Genomic DNA, 13,691 nt, shown 5'->3' on the forward strand with positions numbered 1-13,691 from the left:
ACGCGCGGATGTGGTTGTGGAGAAGCATGTACCTCTCAAAAATATAAATACTTAATGGCCACTGGGAGAGAATGAGATATCAATTAGGAATCGATTAGGGATGATGAAAGGTCAGGGGGACGGAGAAAAGGGTGAAGTCTTCGGCGACGACGGAAATGCAGTCTTGTTGAGTGTAGTTTCAGGAAGTTTTTTTTACGACGAACAACCAGAGTGATATCGTCCTTTGGGTATGTAAGACGTGAATGCGACGATCCAATGGGATTCTATCTGTTTATAAATTTTTGTATGAAGAATATTATTTTTAAATATTTTGTATGTTGTTTGTTAATAGTCCCGCTAATTCGATTTGGGTGTACTCTATAATGTATGTGTGTGTGTTGTTGCATAAAGAAATTCTAGCCAGAGTAAAATATAGCTATTTAATTTTAATACGTCATGTCTTGTGGGAACTTTAAGGTATAAGAATGATTCTGAGGGGCTTACATTGCGGAACATACTGGCCAGCTTTGAGAGCAAGGTGAAACAAGTACCAAAGAGGATTAGCAAATAGATCATGGCCTTGTTAATGAAGCCATAAGGACCAATAGGGCTGCTGGATTTTAAAAATCGCCATCTAAATTGAAATAAATTCTTGCACGTAACACTACATGTACTTCAGTAAAATTTTTATGTAAGATACGTCAAGTTGGGGTAATTCGTACAGTAACACACCGGAAAAAAAGCAGATGCTTTAGCCGCCCAAACTCCATTGACAGCATTTCGACATAAAGCTACCATAGACTCGCTACGTGACGCTGAAAATGGCGAAATTAGACATAATTTATATAGTTCGGAGGTCATAATGAACAGCTCAGTGACAATTTCTTTGCATACGCACTACGACTCCCGCACTAAAGTCTCGGGATTAAATTCTGAATTATGCAAGTGACATTGGATTTTCCAACTCAGTGTTAGCCCGGCGATTGTCTTGCTTTTACCATGATATCATGAGACGGAATACACTCTGAGTAAAATATGTGTTCTTTTCTAAACCAATGATTTTTATTTGTATTTTTGAAGTTATGTAGAACTAATAAAAAGAAGCAAGAGCCAAAATAAAATACCGTTTTGTCACAAGTTTTTATTATAAAAGTGAATTCAAATTAACAAGGCTTTAGTTTTACCAGATGAAAACATATTCAAACACCTAAGAGCTTCCGTTTCTCGCTCCGTTATCCAATATTTCGTTGATCTATCTTGTAGATTATCGGTGTGCCGAGCTTAACGGACGACTCAATGGAGATTTTTTATTTGGTACAAAAAACCTGAAATGAATAAGTAAAATTATTATTTGTTACCCGACTACGTCAAAATAACTTGTTTTTAAGAAATAACATACATACACATTTTTTTACAGACTCTACACGAAGCACACTACATACATAGCATACATTTAAAATTAATAATAGATACATGTCACCGTGACAATAAAATTGGGACATATTTTCACCGTGTCAAAGTGTAGTGAATTAACAATAATAAAATAAATCGAACACAAAAAAATAATAAGGTGGCATTGTATCGATATTCAAATTTGGAGATTACTCCTGCGGCCATAGCTCAGATTCTTGTCTACAATCGTTAACGCTAACGTTATGTATGAGAATGACATATCTAAACCATAGATTTTTCAATTGGATATGTCATTCCCATGCATTGTTCTGTTTTCTATCAGCGTTAAAGATTGTAGAAAGGCATTTTGGCTACGGTCCCAGCAATTATGCTTTCGAATGCTTACTATTATGTGATGATAATTATATATCAGCAGCCTGTCGCGCACGGAAGACATTACTTAGTATACTCATTAGATAATGCAGATATGAAAAATATGGGATAAGTTAATTGGAAGTCTGCTTTAATTTTAAATTTATTATATTCTGTAAAGTCCTGTGAGGTTCTTAATGTTTTACAAATAAACTTGTACAGCAGCTTTAATACAGGTATCACCACATAGAATATTAACATTATACTACGTATTGTAATTTATATCATACCTGTATAGCGCGTAGGCAGACCAAATTGTCGATGTTTTTGACTTTGTCAAATTAGCCATCTTATTTGATGATGAAATTATCCCAATATGAATTTAATCTTCATTTCATGTATTCTCTGAAACGTAAAAACGAGGTCAAAATTAAATGGCTTACACATAAATATATACTTTTAAATATTATTACATTTTGCCTATATTTATTTCTACCTAAAAAAATATGTATGTAAAAAACGTTATTTGTAGTAATCTAATGGAAGTTGATATAGTTTTCACTTGGAGTTACTTCATTTATTTCGTGCTTGTGAAGCAAATTTCTGACTCATACATTCATAAGGAATAAATAATAAATGAAACTTTATTTGAATACCTACTGTAGTGATAATGTTCAGATTTATGATCTCTTATATCTATTTCCAATATACTTATATCTAAAGTAACCTTTCAATTAAATTTCATATAATTCTTTGTTGGTGTCACATAATATAATTATTTTTTATGCCACTTATCATAATTTTACAAAATTTATAGCATGTTTTATATTTTTTACGCCTATATTTTAGTACCGTGCAAATTAAAAAAGAACCGTTAGAAACTGGTTACATAAATATTAAGTAGTATTTGTTACCTGTGTTATAACATCTTAGGTCATAAATATAAATTATCTTCTTGGGCAGGCCGTCAAAATTATTGGACACCGTCAATCGAAAAGTATTAGACGCTGCAGCTATGTTTTACATGAACATAATCTGAATCATTAGTAAATTAAGATATCAGCCTGAGCCTTAATATTAACGAGCAGGTCTAATAATTATTGATTATGTAATTAGAAAGAACATTATAAATGCACTAATCATCTACAAAATCTTGTTTCCTTGTGATAAACACAAAAAGAATCTCTAAATTTATTGAAACTGGAAATGTAAAATGGATTAATAAAGTATATCTAACGACTTTAGTGTTTAAAGAATACAGCAAAAGTATAACTGTTTAACACTTACTCATTTCTATATTTTATTTACAAATGTTTGTAGGTACATATCATGCACCTGAGCTGTAAAAAAGCTTACGAATTATATTATTATATATTCTAATCTTATGTAGGTAGATCAGCATGGTAGGTTTCATCTTTAAACTTACTATATTATGTTGAATATGCAAATATACTATGTACAAAATATGTATTATATACACAATACATGTACAGTAACCAATTCACTTCATACTTGTTTTTAATGTTATTTATTTTGCTATAAAGGTACCAAGCCCATTACAAAACTGGGATTTTACCTAAGAAATCCAAAATTTGGCTGTAAGTATACCAATGATCCATTTTCATAGTGACACAAATGTTGTTTTTTTTTTTATATAATAAGGAAAATAAAGTCTCTAAAAATAGTAAATATTCAAAGAAATTTTAAAATCTTCATAAGTATAGAAAAGCAAAGAGAAATCTAATTATTATACAAGGTGTGACACAAGTTACGATCGACCGACCAACGGAAGGAGCATTAAACTCCAGAACGTTTTCAGACATAACATCATCCAAAACTGGTTTGAAATTTTATAAGTTCCAAACTAAATATGTACAAGTCGTATGCAATCGCTGAAAATAAACTATAAAATTGTATATATTATGCCACCCAAGCTTGACACGGTTCAGTGTCATTTGCTGAACTTGCCAGTTACAATCATTCTGAATTCACTATATGAGTAAATAAATTATGCAGTATTTTTGTTTCTAAAACACATACATATAAATCTAAATTTCATGTGTATTGGCATGCACATGAAATCTAATAACACCATCAAGGTGGCCCTTGATGTCATCAGAATCCATATTTCCTAGGATAGTTTGTAGTATTTTTTAAGTGTATCCTTTCCTTTTGTCATTAACTCTTATTCTAATATGGCATGCTAGCTAAAACCACATCACACTGAGTACCAAACTTATTAATACATTTTAAACCAGTTAGCACGACATTGAAGGGAGCCCTTATCTTTATGCTATATCTGATAGAGAATAACTCTTTTATAAAATATATTTGTTGGGACTTCGCCATTTGGACCAATGCGTCGTTTTAACTATGTCATTATAACTTGTTTTTATTGTATTTTTTTTCTTGTATTCATCTTTTATGTTATCAACCCAGCATCCTAGTGTACATTTCTGATGTAATTTGAAATTTGTAAATATAGAGGTTGATAAAGTATGTAAATATTAATTACCAACAAGCACTTACAAGTCGGTTCAAATGACTGGCGTTCTTTTCCTACTTTTATATAAATAATTTATTTTTGTATTGATACCTTCTATTTAAATAAGGCCTTCACGAATATGATATATGCGCCCTGGTAAGCTCTTATGTGTACATGATCAACTATTGATCATATATTGACTCCATTTCTCACATAACTCTGCAAACTGCTTAATATAATAATTCAGGCTACAGTTTTTAGAGCCACAATTGTTTAATTTTTCGCCAGACTTGGAAAACTCGTGTTTATGGATGACGTAAAATATTTTTTTCTGTCCATACGCGGACGAAACTAGCGGCCATTACAATATTTACCTGCCACAATAAACTTTATAAGTAGATATGACGAAGACCTCCCAAAAACTACTTAGACCGCTGGCCGAGCCGTAAGAAAACTCTTGTATGTCCTTTGAAAAGTTTAAAATATTATGTGCTTTAACTAAAAATTAGACCATCTATATGGTTTAAAAATTGCACCTACATATCAATATTGCCTCGGTTTTTTGTGCTTATTATATCATATTATTAATAACATTTGTAAGTATAAGTATTTTTAACTCAAGATGTTCTACAAATAATGGTACTTTTGTCCGATCTTAGTATGTATGTGATATTTGTAGATATGGTCCACAGTATTTTGATGGATAGGAACATTAATATTTCTTAAAAAAATATATTATATTCAATCAACACCATATTTTCTTGGTAGTATTGTTTGTCAGTTCAAATATATTGCTACATTCTCATAATGAATTTATTATGTTTGTAACAAAGTTTTATTACATCACAGTTACATTGATAATGTTATTTTATAAGTACATTTTTTACTTTCTATTATTTACTTGATCTAATCATGCTCGTGGTTTTTCTGTTATTATATTTTTTAAATTATATAGGAAAACTTACAACATACCTTTTCATTTTTCTTGCAAAAAAATATTTATAAAATCCCTAAAACTAATGGTTCAACTCCAAATTCATGGATTTACATCAAATGTATATGGACGGTTCCATAAGTCAGAGCTATGTGCATTATACAGGAAATATAGTTTGTTCGTAGTTCGCATGCAATTATAACTAGCGACGTATATAGTATTTCTGGTGACTTGAAGTATTCAATTTATGTCCTTAACAGTTGTGGTATCTGCCATGTAGAATTCAGCAAACATTATAATATCCAAATAATATATAGTATACATTTTAGATTCAATAGTTATATTAAATCTATGTAGTATAATAAACAGGTTGTAGCTTTCAGATGGGCAGTAAGAGCTTCTCTTTTACATGGATACCAAGCAGTTAACAGTCAGTTTCAAAAAAGAGAAACTATCATGTAATTGTCTATTGTTTTTCAAATCTTAGATAAACTTATTTTGAATTTTGTAGATATATCAACCCTGAATACAAAGTTTTGTTAATTCTATAGCTATAGCAGTGAAGATAGCTGCCCTTACTGCCCAGTCTCAAATGATCTACTTTGAATATTTACCTATGTTTGATTAAAACAATTCAAATATTAATACCCTTCGTTAAAGTTGGTCGGTACCATTGGTTGGTGTAAAGACATGTTAATTATTATTTTTCTATCATCAAAATCATTGTGAATTTAAAAATCACATATCTCCAGTCACCCCCTTCCAGACATTTAAATAAAAATTAACACAGTACCATTTCATATTTTTATTCCTTATTAATTCCTTATTATCTAAAACATATAATTACGAATGTGTGAATGTAAAGATAAAAAGTTACAATACTTTATTGTAATTCTAGTGACACGTTAGTCATTTCCGCTGATTTATATAATTATTACTACTATAATCACTAAAATTTGAGAAATAATCATATCTCACTTTGATATAAAGTCCATTGCTTAATATTACTTAATATATATTGGTTAAATTAGCGTAATATTTCACATAATAAATGTCACTTTTAAATATTCCAAGTTTTGTCTCATATTGTCATTTATTCAAAATATTCCTAACATGTAATGGCCGAAATTGTGTCATAGTTGTACATCCATTAGCTTCAAAACATTCATCCAGATATTTTAACTGACTTTGTGGCATAAACTTGTAATTTTTATTCTGTTATATTCAAACAGATCACCAACCGCCTGCAATACAAACAATTATAAAAGTACTACATTATCACTGCTTTACCTAATGTAATTAAAAAATATGATTGTGCCATCAAATGACATAATATGCTACATTGTAATATTTGTTTTGGATATCTAAATCCAACAAGCACTGTTAAATATACTCATTCCCATAACTTACACTTATACCATTTCGAAAACTGTTAGTAAGGAATCTAGAAAGTAGAATGTGCATTAGTAAAATGTCCAACTGCAACTACCACTTTAGTATTTTCTTAAAATTTGTCATAATTTCTATTACATTACAAAAATTGAACAGACTTTATATAGTTTTGTATATAACAACTATGATTTGTTATGGTTTATGCAATTCTAACAAATAAAATTAATATCTCTTATTATTAATATGGGCTGTTGTTATCTTTCATTTACAGATTGAACATGATAGAGTGTCTTACTAAAGCAGGTCATTGGAGGACATTTATTTGCATAATTTTATTTAAAAAAAAAAAAAGTTGTTTGGATATGTGTAATTTGTTTTATGAAAGTCGACCTTACCATTCAACTTCTTATTTAAATATAAACCATTATGTCTACAGTAGGAGCCTTTATTGGATAATTTATGTCCCTCTGCCTGTTCAAACCCTTTATTCAGGAACGCGGTATCTAGTGGAAATTTATATCAAATAATTGTGTCTATGGTCTATTTCAGCTGTGAAAATATGAAACTGTTAAATCCATGTGATTTAAAGATATGACAAAAAATCTGAAAACCATAAATATCTACTTCAATAATAATAAAAACGAAGTTACTAATACAAATTACTGGTGCAATAACAGTGTTTAGAGAACAAACTGCGTAAAATCACGACTGTAGATCCAATAGTTTAGCTTTAATTGCGAAGTTTAGTGGGAAGGTTAACTTTTATAAAACATTATACAAATTTAAACTTGTAAATTACGCACTTTCGCGCGACGTACATGGAGATTAAATTGAAGCATATTGATATTCTCTATGGACCAGCGTCAGTTGATCATGTAACACCTTGTATATACCTGTTGCTCAGAACTAATTTGCCATTTTTAATGAGATATAAATAATTTGTTATTCATTATAGATAAATATTCTAACTATTTTACAGGACTAATTCAAAAGAATGATTACAAGTGGAATGAGTTGCAATAGTCAGTCCTGTCCTTATATGCAATCTCTTCCTAAAACACTTTGTTAGGGATTAAATGTTAAAGTAAACAGGTATGGAATGATTATTCACACACATTCGAATTATTAATTACTGGTACTGGTACTTAAGGTCATATGACTACATATTGTGAAATACTCTCGTGTATGTAAATATGGTACTAAGGAATCTATTTTTTTTAAATAATCTATAGAAATATAGAATATTTCGTCATTCTACCAAACCATTCACACCAATCGACTAGAGAAAAAATAAATTGCTAAACAAATTGTGACTTATAGTGAGTGTTCAATATTTCCTATACTTACCATAGTTGTTGTAGGGCTGCTGCGGCTGCTGGTACGAGTTGTAGGAGGGCTGTGAGTAGGAGTCATAGGCGGGCGCCGCGCCGCCGTACGCGGGCTCCACGGCGCCGTAGCCCGCGTCCCCCGCGCCGCCCGGGCCCCCCGGCCCGCCCGGCCCGCCACTGTAACCAAATTGATGCATATATCAGCACACCGCAGCACACTATCACCAATGCAATTGGACACTTAAAGTTTGTCAGTAAATTAATTGGTTATTATACAGTCATTTCAACACTGTCATAATGTAAAACCAACAAAAGATTTTTGGAATCTACATTTTCCTGATAGACATACATATTTTCCTATATTATCCCTCTGAAAATCTTTTCAATTATCCCAACGTGTTATGTCAACAATTAGTCCAAATAATTGAGTACCACTGTAATATTATAATTGAATACATTTTCCTTTTAGTAACCACTAGCTTCCGCTCGCAGCTTCGCCCGCGTGGATTTCGGACTTAAAAAATGGAGGAGGTGCTCAATTTGTCGGGGATGTTTTTTTTAAGTATGGTGGTATGCAGGTGGTCCGATTGTCCTGTCAGGGTCTGATGATGGGATCCTGGTGAAATCGAAGGAAGCTTATAGCATGATTCAGTATTCACGCGTGATGGCTTATTATTAGCGTATTTCATGTATAACTTTGGTGTTTCTATACCGATTTCTATGATTCTTTTTATGGAATATTTAATAATTTTAACTTTTTTAATTAGGGATGACTGAGAGTGTTATAAACGTAAGAGTAGACAAATATAATGAGAAAGCTTCGAACTGCTAAGCTATCGGGAGTTATACGTGTTATTGTGAGTCAACCATAAAAGATAGACATATGCTGTCGTGGGATATTTTTACATAATTTTAAGGAGAACATTTCCGTCATACATGATTTCTGCGTAGCTTTAACCATTAAGGTTGCACACGCGACGGAAGCTTAAAAAATGGACTAACTTCTCCCGTTTTCCCAACATTTCCCTTTACTGCTCTGCTCCTATTAATTGTAGCGTGGGGTGAAAAGTATACTATAACCAGCACAGGAGTATGACAAATAATTGTACCAAGTTTCGTTAAAATCCGTCGAGTAGTTTTTGTTTCTATAACGGTTATACAGACAGACAGACAGACAGACAAAAATTTTACTAATTGCATTTTTGGCATCAGTATCGATCCCTAATCACCCCCTGATAGTTATTTTGGAAATATATTTCATGTACAGAATTGACCTCTCTACAGATTTATTATAAGTATAGATTAAGAGCTCACCTGTAACCGTCATTTTCGTAATTCCCTTGGCCACCAGTAGAATATCCGTAATTAGAGCCATAACCACCAGAATTGTAACCAGAGTTGGCCTGTGCGGGCGCAGGCGCCGAGTAGTTGTTATCTTGATATGAACTAAAAGCAAACAACATCATTACCACACAGTTCATATGCTAAAGGGATAAAATATATTTCATTTAAGTATTCAGAATCTAAATTATCTGCATTTGTGTATCAGGCGGCAATTCCTATCGATTAGATAGTGATCATCATAAGCAAATAAGTATTTCTTATTTTAGGGCACATGCATAAGATGCAATGTATTTTTCTCCAAGCCTTAATTAGCCAACAGAGATCTGAGAATGATAAAAAGCTGGAATACCAAAAATCTTTCAAGTTAGTATTTACCTAGGCGTGTTGTACGAAGGTTGCGCGTAAGGATCCGCCGCCGGAGCCTCGTATGGTTGATACCCCGTGTGTCTGTATAGGAAATATACGGATCTCATTAGTTTACAGAATCCTACAAAATATATCTTAAACTTCTTCAAGTTTAATCATCAGTAAGTTGCGTATCGTCAAGCATGTATCAGACGGCACATTCCTATCACAACTCGGGTTCATCATGTTATATTGAATTGTCATATTGCATTATACAATATTGACTTACAATCACCTTAATACTATACATATTTAACTATACATTAATTAATTATTCGGTCTTTACATTTGAAATTTAAGATGTATTTGAATTGTATGTGTCTAGCTTTTTATTAGAAGATATTCAATGAGATTTGAGTCTCTTTTTTACTTTACACAGTTAGTCAGAAAATAAAGTGTATGTCATAATTTTCACAAATGTGAAATACTTATTGTTATACTTGTCATTTTAAAATCTCAATATATAATGTAAACAATTTCACCTAGAAAACTATATCTAATAGATTTAGATTGCTTTATAAAAAATATGATAATTTTTTTGAAAGTATGGCATTTCATAAACCCTACAAAACAGAGTAGTGAAGCTCTTGTTTGATTACAGATCGGTTCAAAACACAATTGAAGTTTATATTCTTTAATCTACTTACGAAGGGCCATAGCCATTCAGCTGCAATGAAGAATTGTGTGGTGGCACAGACTGCTGATACCCACTTGCGGGTGGTAGGCGAGCTCCGCCGCCACCGCGTGGCCCGTCAAACCTATTGCCACAAGAACATTAAATATAAATAATACTCAAGGTTTAATTTTTTTTTGGTATTTGACAACCAAACTAGCAACACGAAAAATACTACAAACCTGCCGCGTTTGGGTGGGCCTCCTGGACCGCCGTGGGGTGGTCCGCCACCGCGCTTAAATGGTGGGCCTTGTCCCGGTAAGCCGCCAGACTGGTGCTGCGGAGGTGCTGGTCTCGGGGCAGCCTGTGGTGGACCACTGGGTGCCGGCCCCGAAGCAACCGGGCCTGGGTGAGGACCAGCCGGCCCGGGCGGGCCAGGAGGCGCACCGTGTCCGCCGCGGCCACCACGACCTAAAACACAGTAGAGGTATTTGATATTTTTATCACTGTGACATTGTTCATTTATTGGATATATTGCTTATGTTCAACAAATTAAATAAAAGCCTAGTAAGACTAAAATGTAATAGAATTTACTTGATAACTACTGATTGTGTAGAATTTGTGTTCAATCGAAGTTTCAGGCTCGGGAGTTTCGACAGGAACCTCCCAACCACAATTGAAACTGAAATTTCATCTGTAAACCCACACAGAGCCTTCGGCCGTGATCGTGGCATCGGACCGTAGTGGAGTGGACAGTGTCAGTTTAAGATTGCACTAGGATATGCAATCATCATAATGTTCTAGAATTGATAAATCAGTTCTCACCTTTTTTTAAATAATAATGACTAAGTTTTTTTTTACATTTTATCAAAAAATACTGTACTCAGTAAAAAAAGTGTAAGTGTAACTAATTTAGGTTTCTACTTCAGTCATAAAAATTTGTTTAGGTCAGACACAAATAATAAAAAGTTTATTTTTAAACTTACCTCGCATGGGCATGCCACGTCCCCCTCTGTCGCCACGGGGGCCAAAGTCACCACGACCTCTACCACCCCTCCCTCGCATGCCCCCTGGACCTCCTCCTCTATTGTTGAAGCCACCCCCTTTAAAATTATTTTAAAATTTTATTTTCAGAATTTGCTGATCGATTCCCTCAACCAAAGAATGTTGATTGTTGATACTTTAGCTACTAACAAAAGGTTATATTTTTGAGAGATTTGATTTTATAGAAGTATACTTGGGAGTTGGACGATTGAATATATGGTTCCTCATTCAAAAAAAAGGTCAGGCCACAAAACCTGGGAGTTCAAATGATGCAATGCCTAACAGCTTTACTTAATGGGTTGAGAGGCTTACTTTGTGGTGGTGGTCCCCGAGATTCAATTGTTGGTACTGGATGAGGACCTGGACCTTGGGGGCCAGGCATGAAGCCTCTACCTCCTCTGTCACCACCACCCCTCATAGGGCCTCCACGGAATCCCCTTGGTCCACCACGCATAGGCGGACCTCCACCTCTTGGTGGGCCTCCGCGGCCTCTCATCACCATACCACCCCTGAAACAAATACAAAATGCCTATAGTTTAATCTTTGAAAAAGTATGAGGGCCATTGAGAACAGTAATATCAAATCAAAACATTAGCCTTTTAATGACAGATAATGCAATAAGCAGGTAATTCAATATCAAATTTATATTTAGCATTAAAGGCTGAAAATGGAAAATACCAAAATAGGAACAATCATCAAAACACTACATAATGAAGGAGTAAAAATCTATACAATGTGTTTTACTTTCACAGTTTAAATTATTCTGTCAAATGTAAGGTCGACGTCTGTTTTTTAAAACAGTGTGACTATCTAGAATTATTAGGATTGGCGATAATAAAACAAAAAGTAAATGGACTGTTTATGAACTAAGGTTTGTATACAACATTCTTTATTAGTTTTCCTACACAAAATTGCCTGTAGGTAGGATAAGCCGATCGCCCACTCTCAAGTAAAACGGCGTGCGGCGCCAATTTCGTATTGGGCGCAAATTTCAATATGTTTCTATGAAACTGAAAAACGAGTAATAGGGATGTCAAGCAGGTCAATAATATGCACAGCCAAACTTCACGAATAACAGGTCTTTATTATTACATATTTTGAAGTTTAATTATCGCGTGCAAAAATATCCCATATCCATCACTCACGAGCTCAGATTAAATTATTAAAATTGAATTTACGAACGCTACACCGAAAATAAATAAAACCATATTTGGTATTTGCAAATAAAGAAGATATTACAATAAGAACAAAAGCAAATGATCTCGAGTAAGTTTAATGACCTATATGCATAACGCGTTAGTCATTATAACCTCAAAATAAAATTTCATTTTAATAACTTTATGTGAACTCTTAAGTTTAACGCGCCTGGTTTAAACAATAAAATAGAATGCTTACCTTCCACGCATGTCAAATCCTCCACGTCCTCTTAAACCTGGAGGACCACCGCGTCCACCGCCTCGGAAACCTCGGCTTGGCGGTCCCTCCATTGTTTCTGTACCAACAAAGAAATTACCAGCAAATTGAATCACGATACTTATATAGCGTTTATAATATTATCTTGGAACTTAATTTACTTTGCGAAATTTTATAGAAAATACTATTAATTTCCAAAAAAAAAGTAAAACGACTATGTTTAACCAACTACCACGCTAAAATTAAATGCATAATGGCGGTCCGGGGGCGCAGATAGAATATCCGTATTCCGAACTTCCGTTGAAGTAGCGGAAGCCAGTGTTGCCAGTATAGCACTCTGTAAGTTCCCAAAAGTTTTCTTTAATCGTTATAAACCTCTCTAAAAGCTAGAATCGTTAGAAATCATCGATAGGAAGAGATTATAAGATAACATTTGAATATGACAATTATTGTAGAGTCTCTGAGGAAGAGTCTAAAACATATCAACAATACATAATTTTGGTACTTTGGTCCTCTCACCTCTGGGCCATTGCCTTCCCAATATAATGGAAAAAAATAAAAAAAAAAAAAATAAATAGAATTAAAATTTATTTTTTAATATGTACATGTGTTATGTTGATCAAAGAGAATTATAATATTTAAATATGGAAAATATATCATAACACTACGCTCAGAACAATAACAAGCATTATTCTGTTGCTTGTCATTGTTCTGAGACACTACGTTAGAAAAAACATTACAGAAGCAGTTAGCAATCCATAATCCGATATTCAGATTTTTTGCACTGCCTAAACTTGTATATTTTTTATGTTGTCAAATTTGTTGAGTAGGCAATATGAATACTGACCAGGAAAAAGTTCTAAAATATTTGATTTCAGTAGAAAAGCTCGCTGAAGAAATATTGTCGGATAGGCGTGAAATTGTAATGCTAGATGCAAGAAGAAATCACAATAGAGAAGCATTGCGCGACATTTCGAAATCACAGCAAAA

General features: G+C 33.3%; 1 protein-coding gene across 3 annotated transcripts; it reads right to left on the reverse strand.

Moving 5' to 3' along the window:
- Positions 1–1,105: 1,105 nt before the first annotated feature.
- Positions 1,106–12,993, reverse strand: LOC115445771 (collagen alpha-1(I) chain). 3 transcript variants are annotated; one of them, XR_003938856.2, is made up of 10 exons: positions 12,684–12,990; positions 11,601–11,797; positions 11,231–11,347; positions 10,487–10,715; positions 10,279–10,389; positions 9,602–9,673; positions 9,197–9,328; positions 7,902–8,059; positions 2,034–2,148; positions 1,106–1,304 (listed from the first exon to the last, which is right to left on the reverse strand). XR_003938856.2 is itself a non-coding variant. In XM_037444762.1 (10 exons), exons 2-10 carry the CDS (start codon positions 12,773–12,775, stop codon positions 6,396–6,398), a joined length of 1,119 nt encoding a protein of 372 aa, XP_037300659.1. In that variant the 5' UTR covers positions 12,776–12,780; positions 12,863–12,993; the 3' UTR covers positions 5,953–6,395. The 3 variants fall into 3 exon arrangements, 2 of the variants coding, with proteins under 2 accessions (XP_037300659.1, XP_030028051.1); XM_037444762.1 differs by lacking the exons at positions 1,106–1,304; positions 2,034–2,148 and adding an exon at positions 5,953–6,406 and having other exon boundaries at positions 12,684–12,780; positions 12,863–12,993; XM_030172191.2 differs by lacking the exons at positions 1,106–1,304; positions 2,034–2,148 and adding an exon at positions 5,953–6,406.
- Positions 12,994–13,691: the final 698 nt, after the last annotated feature.

The sequence above is a fragment of the Manduca sexta genome, chromosome 28, assembly GCF_014839805.1.
Source record: "Manduca sexta isolate Smith_Timp_Sample1 chromosome 28, JHU_Msex_v1.0, whole genome shotgun sequence".
Classification (NCBI taxonomy): Eukaryota; Metazoa; Arthropoda; class Insecta; order Lepidoptera; family Sphingidae; genus Manduca; species Manduca sexta.

What these genes read in the sequence shown, in the direction of transcription:
- LOC115445771 (XM_037444762.1), bottom strand. Translation starts at nt 12,775, where the DNA reads ATGGAGGGACCGCCAAGCCGAGGTTTCCGAGGCGGTGGACGCGGTGGT. An exon ending in GGCCCACCCAAACGCGGCAG is followed by an intron (nt 10,390 to 10,486) that starts GTTTGTAGTATT and finishes TTGTGGCAATAG; the next exon opens with GTTTGACGGGCCACGCGGTG. An exon ending in TACGAAAATGACGGTTACAG is followed by an intron (nt 8,060 to 9,196) that starts GTGAGCTCTTAA and finishes ATTTGGTTACAG; the next exon opens with TGGCGGGCCGGGCGGGCCGG.